The sequence below is a fragment of the Salvia hispanica genome, chromosome 1, assembly GCF_029641045.1.
Source record: "Salvia hispanica isolate PSC_SH4W2 chromosome 1, Shi_PSC_v1, whole genome shotgun sequence".
Classification (NCBI taxonomy): domain Eukaryota; kingdom Viridiplantae; phylum Streptophyta; class Magnoliopsida; order Lamiales; family Lamiaceae; genus Salvia; species Salvia hispanica.
In genome coordinates, this window is record NC_142692.1 from 40147133 (window position 1) to 40159678 (window position 12546).

General features: G+C 39.5%; 1 protein-coding gene and 1 pseudogene across 1 annotated transcript; one reads left to right on the forward strand and one right to left on the reverse strand.

Moving 5' to 3' along the window:
* Positions 1-2194: 2194 nt before the first annotated feature.
* On the reverse strand, positions 2195-5335 carry LOC148933782 (uncharacterized). Its single transcript, XM_089061484.1, has 2 exons — positions 5318-5335; positions 2195-3001 (listed from the first exon to the last, which is right to left on the reverse strand). The coding sequence occupies exons 1-2, from the start codon at positions 5333-5335 to the stop codon at positions 2195-2197; spliced, it is 825 nt and encodes a 274-aa protein (XP_088917610.1).
* A 1082-nt stretch (positions 5336-6417) lies between these two features.
* On the forward strand, positions 6418-8302 carry LOC148933783 (uncharacterized; annotated as a pseudogene).
* Positions 8303-12546: the final 4244 nt, after the last annotated feature.

Here is a 12546-nt window from a genome sequence, read left to right on the forward strand (position 1 = left end):
AATGTCGTCGACATATAGAACCAGGAAAATGAATTTGCTCCCACTGAACTTATAGTATATGCATTCATCAACAGGATTCGTCTCAAAACCAAATGAGACAACAACTTGATGAAATTTAACATACCATTGGCGAGACGCTTGTTTAAGACCATAGATGGATTTCTTAAGTTTGCATACCATCTTCTTTGGGTCACCAGACACAAAGTTTTCAGTTACATCCATCTGATGTAGCTCCAAATTAAAATGAGCTACTAGTGCCATGATTATTCTGAATGAGTCTTTCGTCGAAACTGGAGAGAAAGTCTTGGTAAAATCGATGCCTTCCTTTTGAGTAAAGCCTTTTGCTACAAGACGAGCCTTATATCTTTCCACATTGCCTTGCGAATCCCGTTTGGTCTTAAAAATCCACTTGCAACCAATGGGTTTCGCACCTTCAGGCAATGTGACAAGATCCCAAACGTCATTGCATTGCATAGACTTAATCTCTTCAATCATAGCATCGATCCACTTTTGAGTATTAGGGCTTTCAATGGCTTGACAGAAAGTGACTGGGTCATCTTCCATCACTCCAATATCTACCTCATGCTCTTGGAGATATACAATATATTCATCCGTAGATATTGCAGGTCTCCTCATTCTAGTGGATCTCCTTAGTCGCACTTCTTCATCATGTTCTTGAGGAGGTTGAGGTTGTTCTTCATGTTGTTGTTCGGGAGGTGGAACAGAAATTACAAGAGTGTCGTCTTGTTCTGGAATGAAGGGAAGTGAAATCGCTTCCTCTTCAAAGACAACATTCTTTATACCATCTTCCCCCCAAACTCAACTTCCTCAAAGAACCTTGCATTATTCGTCTCAAAAAATGATCTAGTTGTGGGAACATAGAACTTGAAACCCCTAGACCGCTCAGGATAACCTACAAAATAACAACTTACCGTTTTAGAGTCCAATTTATGCTCGTGTGGCCTATAAGGCCGAGCTTCTGCTGGACAGCCCCAAACATGTAAATGACCTAAGCTGGGCTTTTTGCCCGTCCATAATTCATAAGGGGTTACGACAGTTGCTTTAGTAGGAACTCGGTTTAGGATGTATGTAGCGGTCTTAAGTGCCTCTCCCCAAAGGGATTCTGGCAAAGTAGAATGACTGATCATGCTTCTAACCATATCCTTGAGGGTTCTATTTCGTCTTTCAGCAACACCATTCATGGTAGGACTACCAGGCATAGTGTACTGTGGGACGATTCCACATTCCTCAAGAAATCTAGCGAAGGGTCCTGGATGTTGTTCACCCGAGCCATCATATCTACCATAGTATTCTCCACCACGGTCAGATCTGACGTTCTTAATTCTTTTTCCAAGTTGATTTTCAACTTCGGCCTTATAACTCTTGAACGTATCCAGTGCTTGAGATTTTTCACTTTTGAGATATAAATAACCATATCGGGAATAATCGTCTATGAACGTAATAAAATATCGTTGACCGTTCCAAGATGCAGTAGGGAACGACCCACAGATATCTGTATGGATAAGTTCTAAGACGTCTGTAGTCCGATTGGCTTCAAATCTCGTAATATTTGTTTGTTTCCCCTTAATGCACTCAACACAGACTTGAAAGTCTGCCATATTGGGAATGGTAAGAATTCCATCTTACACAAGTCTTTCTATTCTCCGTTTGGAGATATGACCTAAACGTTTGTGCCAAATTGTAGCAGAATTCTCACTTATTAATTTACGCTTTGTACCTCGTGAGTTCACATGCAGAGCTTCATTAAATGAAGTAATAGTATTAAGCAAATAAAGATTATCGCCATAAGAAAGAGAACCGGTGCCAACCAAAGTTGAATTTAGATAAAGACTAAATCTACTATTTCTAAATGAACAAGTATAACCGAATTTGTCCAATACAGAAATAGAAATTAAATTCCGTCTAAATGACGGTACAACAAATGTCTGTTCTAAATCCAAATAACAACCAGTTTTTAGTAATAATCTAAATGTGCCTATTGCCTCCACTTCAACTTGTTTGCCATCGCCCACATAGATGAATCTTTCAGCATCAATCGGCTTTCGGCACTGGAGGCAACCCTGCATGGACACACTTATGTGAGTAGTAGCACCAGAGTCTATCCACCAAGTATGTCCAGGTACAGAAGCTAAATTAACTTCTGAACAAACATAAGTGAAAAATGTACCCTTCTTCACGCGCCAAGCGTGATATTCTTCACAATCATTCTTCTTATGTCCATCTTTCTTGTAAAAGAAGCAAACTGAAGCTGATTTTTCCTTCTTAAACTGTTTTGCAGATGACCCACAACATTTCTGGAGGAATCAGGAAGAATCCTCTTCCCCTTAGCGAACTCGGAAAGAACCCTCTTTCCCTTGTCTCTTCCTCGTTTACCCCTATAGCTTGTTGCTAAGTGAGCACTTTCTGTCTTACTTTGCTTCAATCTCTCTTCTTCTTGAACACAATGAGAAATCAACTCATTCAATGTCCATTTATCCTTCACAGTATTGTAACTAACTTTGAAGTGATCAAATTGATGAGGAAGAGATATCATAACCAAATGCACTAGTTGATCATCACTGATCGTCAAATTAAGTGCCGTAAGCTTTGAAGCAGTGTTTGACATTTCCATAATGTGCTTCCTAATTTCCCCTCGGCCATTATACCTCATAGTCACAAGTTTATGCATCAATGAAGCCGTTTCGGCCTTTTCATTGCTTGCGAAATTCATATCAATGGCCTCGAGAAATTCCTTAGCAGTTGCTTCTTTCGGGACAGTACCGCGAAAGTTTTCAGGGATGGCATGTTGCATAATCATAAGACTCATGCGATTGGAGTGTTCCCACCTCTCAAAAGTCCGTTTATCCTCATCGGAACTTTCATCAGTAAGAGGGGCGGGTCGCTCCGTCCAAAGTGCATAGTCTAAATTTGCAATCCCCAAACCAATCAATACCTTGCTTCTCCATGATGCATAGGTATTGCCTTTTAGCAGATTCTTGAGCTAGCAAAGAACAAATATAACAAGTAGGACAATAATTAGCTCACGTAAATAATAAGTAAATAAATTAAATAATGACAATTCCCATTTCAAGATGTCGGCACAACATTAAAATTTCATCTTTGGACAAAATAATTAACTTGCAAGTGACATCTTAATACGTAGTAATCAAATATAGATAATCATTTCCTGTCAAACAATAAGTCTTCCTTTGGGCCGACTTAGAGTCCACAATGACTTAAGGATAATCTCATATTATTACCACAAAGTACACAAGAAACACGGCCAAATAACAATCTTCCTTTGGGCCGATTAACTATTCGCATGTATTTCAAGTATACACATAACCTCTACATTCCAAATAAAATTAATCTACACATCAGAGCCCACTTTAGCGAGTTAATGCTTTAATTAATTCTTTTAGAATAATAGACAACAAAATCTAAAGTCATTATTTAATTAATTACTACTACTTCATAACTAAAACAATCAATTGTTTTAAGTATTTGTTTGTACAGATACACACAAACAACTATAATAAATTAGAATAAATAGCAACAATTTTTTTTATTTTTTATTTTTTATTTTTTATTTTTTTTAGCCCATTAAATTAAAAAGACGGCCCTGTCGAAATTTGATTTTAGGTGGCCCAAATAAATAAAAATATGCTGCTACTCAACGTTAAAAGAATAAAAACGCAATCTGAAAACAGTTTTCAAAACTACAGTCGTGCCGTTTCATGAAATAAGGCACTGTTTCACCGCCGTCAACCGCTGCGACGCTGCCGGAGACTTGGCGACGTCGCCGTTCACCGGAATAAATGGAAGGCAGTCAGATTTAATTGAAAACTGAATTTTGAAAATCAGATAAATAAACTTTGATTTCATAAAAAATTTGACAGATTCAAACAATTTTAGACGAATGAAAAACCAAAATTAAAACTGTCAAATATTTAATCAGGCCTTTTTTAGCACACATGAGTGCAGAAAATTTGAAGAAACCACATAAACATTTTGTTGTGAAATTCTTCCAATTAATTCGTCAAAAGGACATGAAAACCTGTTCAAAAGCTCAAATCGTAAAAAATTTTACGCTTATTAACTCTTAATTCATAAACCAATTACTTCAAATTTTCGTTCGATCGAAAATTTCTTCAATAGTTTGTCAAAAGAAATCTTGCCTTCGCGTTAGAAAAAAAAAACGGTGGAATTTATGAACAACACCAACATGTTCAACAAATCCCAAGGACAATTCGAACACATAATTTTCATAAATTGAATCCAAACAATGAAAGAATCATAGATAAACGAATTATCAATTCGTTCCAACATGTATTGGCTCTGATACCAATTGTTGGAATCAAATTAATGATTCACATAAATCATCACATAAATCACACATGTCGAATACGATTGATAAACATAAAGCAGAAGCGTACATGGATTCGGATTCATGATGTTATTGATGATTCTGAAGTACGGAAATTAGTCTTCCAAGTGACAACGCTCTCTCACAGATTACAGAGAATCTGTAATCTGTAGAGTCTTGATATTACGTCTGATCAATAGGAATGAGAATCAATTGACCTATTTATAGAGTTGCACTTGGGGACCATAACCATGTATTTAGGAATAAGTCCCTAACTTTATTATAACTATAATTTCACCCATAACAAAATTAAAGTTATCCAAAGTAGTATCTGCACAATAGTCCTCATACTTTTATAGATAATCGTTTGACCCTATAAATTATATAACCTTAGTAGATCACGTAATCGTGTCAATCAATAAATAGCCATAAATATTATACAATCTTTAGACTATTATGTTGGACCATATTAAAATGTTCCAACATAATTTACTTTTAGACCGCCTTTTAAGGGTCACTATCCTAGTTTTCTACCTTTCTTTTAGGAGCCAACACTTTGTTTATCTTCCTTAGCCTTTTAACTTAGTTCCTTTTGCTTTCTAATCTTAGGAATGCTCATGCAAGTTGCTGCTTTGTTTTCATTTCCGAAATGTTCTTATTTTCGCCGAGTGTTAATTTCTCTGCCAAGTTGCCCAGTTCATTAGATTGCCAACTCTGCGTCCCAGTTTAATTGTTTTCTTCTTATTGTATTTTATTTGCATGTTTAGTTCTCAATCTTAGCTTTTAAGTGTTATTTTATACTCCCTCCATTCCATAATAATAGAGGCATTTCATTTTGCACACTCGTTTTAAAAAAATAATTATAAATAATTAAACTAGATAAAAAGTAAAGTAAGAGAGAAAATAATGTAGAGAAGAGTCTTATCTATAATATTATCTCTCTTAAATTACTTGTAGGCTTTTATCCATTTTCGTGCCTCTAGTGTAGTATTAGGAACCATGATCAGCTTTTAGGAGTCAAGTGGAAGAACCATTAGTTGTAGGCTTTTATCCGTTGATTTTACACCATGGGTAATAGGGTTTAGGAGACAACAAGTACATGCTTTCTTTTCACTTTTGGCAGCCACTTAACTTTCTTAAACACTATACACTTACCCTTATTTAGTTAAGCTTTTAGGAGTCAATTAGTTTTCTAGCTTTCTTTTAGGAGCCAACACTTAGTTTATCTTCCTTAGCCTTTTAACTTAGTTCCTTTTTCTTTCTAATCTTAGGAATGCTCATGCAAGTTGCTACTTTGTTTTCATTTCCGAAATGTTCTTATTCTCGCCAAGTGTTAATTTCTCTGCCAAGTTGCCCAGTTTATTAGATTGCCAACTCTGCGTCCCAGTTTAATTGTTTTCTTCTTATTGTATTTTATTTGCATGTTTAGTTCTCAATCTTAGCTTTATAAGTGTTATTTTATATTTCGTAGTTCAGTTCCCACCCCCAATTTAGAGCGTGACGGCATCGCCAAAACCTTTCTTAAGTGTGAAAATACATAACGGATGCTACCGTTCCTCGTGGGTTCGACACCCTAACTTGCCATATGCTAACTAATAGTATTTTGGAAAGTGGGAACTTATAAATCTTGTTGAATAGGAAGGGACACGTGCAAACGACACACGTGCAAAATCCGTTCCTTTCAAATGGCGCCGTTGCCGGGGAACGGTGTTGTTGTCTTGTTATGCTTTTCTACACTAATTGTATATAGCTCTTTACTTGTTTTTTTGGTTTGCTGTTTTTTTTCTTTCTTTTTATTTTTAGTTTATGAGCAGGTTCTCTTCTCCAAATTTTCTGTTCAATATTGAAATTGAGAAGATGGCGAAGAGGCTGCGGGAGGAAGCCCGTTTGAGAAAATAAGCGGGTATTGGGTTCTCTGGCGAGGGCAGTTCATCTAGTTGCCCAATTAAACAGAATGCCCAGTTTGAAGAGCCAAAAGGTTCGGAGTGAACCGACGAGGAAATCGATTCAAGAGGCAATGACGAGAGTGGTGCGCCATTAAAGGGGGCAGCATGGATCATTTCACAGACCCATACGATCTTGGATGGGATGATCACTCTAATTTTGTATGGACCGATCCAAACCAACAATATCAAGGTCCACCACCACAAGTATATCACCAAGCTTTCCAAGGGTCAGATGAAAATCATGTTTATTGGCTTCCAGATCAAAGTGGTTTCCCTCTGTATTTCCAGCCACAAGAATTCGACCAATATCAATCAAATCATCCACCAATGCCACCAAAGTGCTTAGAAAAAATGATGGAGAACCTAATCACATCCCAACAACTCATGCAAAGAAACTTGATGGACAATTACAATGTGGTGCATGAGATGCAAGACATACAACTTGAGCAAATGATTAGTGTTGATCATCTTGAACGCCAAATGACACAATTGGCGTCTTCCATTAGTGATATGCGTGGGAATGGTGGAGAAATTCCGGCTCAAGTGCAACCGCAAAGGAAGGAGACCCTTAATAAGATTACTTTTAGGTGCGGGAAAGAGTTGAAAGATTCATTCAACAACAACTCAAACAGCGGACCGGGGGAAACATTGGAACAGGGGCCCAGATTACCCAGTGCAACACACTGCCCAAGTAAGGGGATTGCTTGGTTTGAAGATGAAGAGGATTGTGATGAGGAGATTGAAGAGAATATTATCATTCAACCCGATGGGCCTACACCCATACCTTTGAGATCAGACGAGGCTATCATGAAGTAGTGCAACAAATTGGAGCATGCAAAGTCTGCCAGCAAGCTGCCTAATCCAGGCGAACTGCCCAGTCTGAGGGCAGAGGAAGAATTGGTGCCGTTGGATGTTCGGCCACCAAAATTGTTGTTGAAGCCGCCCGACAACCTCAAGTTTGGATACCACTCTCCCTGCTATCATCAACAGTGAGTTGGAAAATGTCCAAGGTGAGAAGTTGATCAAAGAGTTGAAAGGCCCCGACTTTCTTGAAGCCGAGTTTTTGCAAGATATGTATTCATTGCCCTCCATTGAAGAACATGTTGAGCTCGAAGGACTTAGTGAATGCATGTTCTTTGACACTCAAGGGCTTAGTGATGAGGAGATAGAGGCTGAAATAATGACTTGGTGTAAGAAGAGGAATCACACAAACCCATCTGAGATGTGTAAACTGCCCGATCCTAAAGAACTGCACAGTCAGAATGACCTGCCTAGTCCAAGAGTGGAGGAAGAGTTGTTACCATTGGAGATCCATCTACCTAAATTGGAGACAAATGCATTTCCTTCCAAGCTCAAATATTTTGAAAAAAATGAGTCCATTCGTATGATCATCAATAGTAGCCTATACAACAGTCAAGAAAACAAGCTAATCAAAGCTTTGAAGAGGCATAAGGAGGTGACTGGTTGGACTTCGGCCAACGACATGTTGTGTATAAGCCCCGATGTTTGCATGTTTTACATGAGTTCAGAGAAGGGTTCCAAACTCTACAGGGATCCTAAAAGAAAGTTGAATGCGTCTTCTTGGAAGGATTGGGAAGCAAGATTTAATGATGTCTTTTTGGAAGCACACATGTATCCTGCCCAGTTTGTTGAACAAGGCAGTCTGGATGCTGCGGTGGGTAAAGTAACCGAAGGAGCCGCCAAGCCAGCACATGAGCCTGGGATCGAAATACAAGGAGGCAATTGCACTAGCTCCGCTACCACCTGCCACATCAGCCCGTACCCCTCGCCTTGTGCGGGGGAGGTGATTTCTATCCAACTCTCTCTTTTATTTGTTGTATATATGTGTTGTGTGTGTGATGTATGTGTTTATTTTGAAGTTTTTGTAATTGTGGCCTTGTCGGCCTTGTTTTTTCTGTATTGTGGCCTTGTCGGCCTTGATGCATGCTTTGTGGCCTTGCCGGCCTTCGTGATTGTTATGTGTTGTTAGTAATCATTTTCTAAACACCTGGTCTACTTGCTCTCGAGCAAGCAATGCCCAAGTGTGAGGAGGTGGTCTACTTGGTTTTCTAAGTTTTATGTGATGTGTTTCCTTTTCCAATATTTTAACCAAACTTGCTTGAGGGCAAGCATGGTCTAAGTGTTAGGAGGGGGTTTGTTTTGTTGTTTGGTCGTGTTGTATTGTGCCATTTTTGTAAAGTTTTGTGTTTTATCTTTTTTCCAAGTCTTGATGCATGATTTGGTAATGATCCCCTATTGAATCGTAGCAAAAAAAAAAAAAAAACGACTTGCTTTGTTTTGAAAAATCTTTTCAAGAACTTGTGGTTTTGATTGAATGAAGTTGAGTATGATGGAAATGTGAAGCACTACCACTTGCATAAAAGCCCATAAATGGTAAGGTTCAAAGCCTTAAAGTAGAACACTTTCTACATGTGTTTCAAGCGTGGAATGACATTGCATTGCATGATAGTTGATATCGCTTGGTCAGTATGGCATAGATAGAGGGCACTACCTTTTATTTTATCTTTACGCTTTTATCGTATCATTTCTGGTTTGATCGATCGACAAAGCTCCGACTACTACATTTTATCCCTAAATTTGACGCCAGATTGATCGTCGGGCAACAGCTCCCGCGACATTCAACGCGAATTATCCGAGTTAAGGAACTTCATCCTTAACAATTGGTGCTTTCATTTTCGAACTCATGGCTGAAGTCAATCTTCCTTCATGGTCGGAGATATCGCAAGCATCTGAAGGCTTGCAATTGAATTCAACAGCAGCAACGTGGGAGAATATTCTCACTAGGTTGTCCAAAATCGAGTCCCGATTGCTTGAGCATGAGCGTAGGGCAGCATCCACGCTCCCTCCATTGCGCCCGGAACCTGACCCACCTCTACTGTACGCCGCCTCACAGCTGCAATTCCAGATCTCCTGCTACCAGCCGCCACCTACATACAACCAACCTGCTCCACTATATAACCAGTTTGCAATAGAGAACCATGACACCTTCCAATCGAGGTACGCCGCCAGTTGCCTTACAACCACCATCAGCCACTGACAACAACATACGAACAACCGCCATATGCGAGGTTTGATTCCGGAGTTACCAACACCGGCTGGCCACCGCCACCAACTTCCCATGAGCCTGAGATGCAGCCGCGACAGCACGGTTACTTGGGGTGGAAGCAGTTTCCCACCAAACAATCGTGGGGGTTGCGCCCACCCGATCCGGGCATGTCTTATGTTGCGTCACCACCGGAATACTCACCGCAACACTCTCCTCCCTCCTATTGGAATCCGACGAATCACCACCATCAGGCTTCCTATTGCTACGAACAACCTATGGATCCGCACCAGCACCATACCTACTGGCAGGAGTACCATCAACTCTTTCAATACCAGCAGCCGGTGCAACCAGCGGAAGCTTACTGGCAGTAGCACCATCACTACCATGAGCATTTGCTCGACCAGCAGCCGCCACCGCAGTGCTTTCCTTTGCATCCACCGAGCCCCCGCTCAGCGACAACGCCATCAGCTGCGATCTCTCCACCGTGCAACTCCGATATCAGGTAGGGCTCTGTCGAGTTATTCATCGATGATATTGATGAATCAGTACAATCTCGTCAAATTCATTATGATGATATTGTATTTGAGCCATTACTTAATCGAGATGAAAATGTGGAGGAAGATGTATTGTTGAATGGTGAGGAGGTTTTGCACGTAGCCAATGATATGCAATTAGATTCAGAATTCCCGGATGTGATTGCACAAGTGAATGAGGCTATTCATTCTAGTGTTGAGGGTTCCTTTACCCCGAGTAATGTTGAGGCATCCATGGAGTTAATTGTGAAGGAGGTAGATAGTGGATTTGCGAGAAATGGCTCTGATAAGATGTGGAAATATGCTGACACTATTGGCAACCAGAGCAAGGTAAGTGAGAATATTGCATCAGCCGATACGAACTTCGTCACGGACAAGACAAATAATTGTGAAGATGTTCCTAGCGATTTTGTCATGTCCAAGGGTGCTGATATTGCAAGAATGAATCATCAACCAATATTGCTTGATGGTGATTCACGGTTGATCCCGCCGTGCAATGATACGCCGTGTTTGAGTGTTCTTGGACGTGTTGACAACCTATCCATTTTAGTGCTAAATTTAGAAAATCACATTGGTCCTCCCTTGATGATTTTTGATGGGGATGATGAAGGGCGATGCTTCCCTATTCGGTGTGCGTTTGATCCAGGAGGGAATAGCTTGCCAAAGTTTTTGTTCGCGGCACTCTTTGTTGTGTCGTGGTTTCCACCTTGAGGACAAGGTGGATTTCAACCGTGGGGGAATTGATACGATAATATCTCTATGAATATCTCATATCTCTATTATTTAGTTTAGTATTTATTTAGCATATATTTTCCATATATTATTAGGATCTTTATTTTCTTGTTCTCTAAGTTAGGGTAGTCTTATAAATAGGAGATATTGTATTCTTCTAATGCATTCAAGAAATATCAATTATCCTTTTATTTTATCTTTACGCTTTTATCGTATCATTTCTGGTTTGATCGATCGGCAAAGCTCCGACGACTACCTTTTATCCCTAAATTTGACGCCGGATTGATCGTCGGGCAACAACTCCCGCGACGTTCGACGCAAATTATCCGAGTTTGTGCCATGTACATTATTGTTAATATAGTAAATATTCCATAAATTAATAAAATCGATAAAACTAATAATTAATTTCTCGCTCCTAATTATAACTCTACAAACAGAAAAATCCTTATTTAAAACTTCAGCATTCATTTTTATGGAATTAATCTCGGATTTGAAAAGTGTACGAATGAAAATCACAGTGCTGCAAAGTAGTACAATTTAGCATTCAAAATCTCCAAGTTAAAGACATGGTTAATCACCTTTTGGAAGTGCGATCACGGCTCAGTCATATTTTACGATGCGACGTTTGAGATGGTCGTTTCCATTTTCAGATATCTTCTCCACAATCCTTTCTGCTGAGGCCACTACAGATTCCCTGCAATATTGTACCTCGATTAATTGGAGTGTTGGGATTTCTCCAATGTTGCTTGGGATTTCCTTTAGATCACCGCAGCACAATAAACGGAGGTGGCAGAGTCTAGGGAAATGTTCAATCTTCAAATGTAAGAATAAGATCAAACTGTTAGTAAGTGTACACAACTGCTCTCATCTGGATGAGAGCAGTTTGATATTATTCTTATTAGTATTTTTTAGTCTGTTTAGTCTAAATAGTCTCATTGGCTATCCAACGCACAATCTTTAAATGTTCAAGATATTGAACCTGCAGTGAGGGGAACTCATCTCCATCTGCCAATTCCCACTCTTCATCACATGTCTCTTTTAAATCGACAGTTAATCACATGTAAACAACCTTTTGATGAGTTAAAAGATATATTGTATAAGAGCTTGTATGGTAGAAAGTACTTGATTGTATTAGATGATATATGGAATACGAAATTATGGGATGAGATGAGGTTGTGTTTCCCAGATAACAACAATGGGAGTCGCTTTGTGATCACCACTATGGAATCTGATGTGGCTAACTATGCTGACTCTTCGAGATCCCAACATCAAGTGCAACTACTTAGCGAGTCTGAAAGTTGGAATCTGCTCCGCCAACTTGTGTTTGGAGAAGAGGAGTGCCCTCTTGTATTATAGGAGATTGGTCGAAAGATCGCCAAGGATTGCGGTGGGCTTCCTCTAGCCATCCGTGTGATTGCAGGACTGCTATCTAAGATGGAAAGATCGGAAGATGTTGGGAGGAAAACTGGGGACAATGTAATAGCAGCAATTTCTAGATCAGGTGAACAATGCTATAGTATATTGTCTTTAAGTTATAACCACTTGCCAAATCACTTGAAACCATGTTTTTGGAGTAGAAGATTGTCCTCCTGAATTGCTAGGCATTGGACAAAGATTGCTAGCGACTGTGGTGGGCTTCCTCTAACCATCGGTCTAATTGGCGGGATACTATCCATGACCGAAAGGTCCAAAGATGCTTGGGACAAAATTGGGAACAATGTAATAACAACAGTTTCCAAATCAGGCGAGCAATGCTATTGTATATTGTGTTTAAGTTATAACCACTTGCCGAATCACTTAAAACCATGTTTCTTATACATGGGTGCTTACCCTGAAGACTACGAGATTGAAGGCTACATATTTGTACAGATGTGGATTGTAGAAGGATTTGTAAAATCAAAC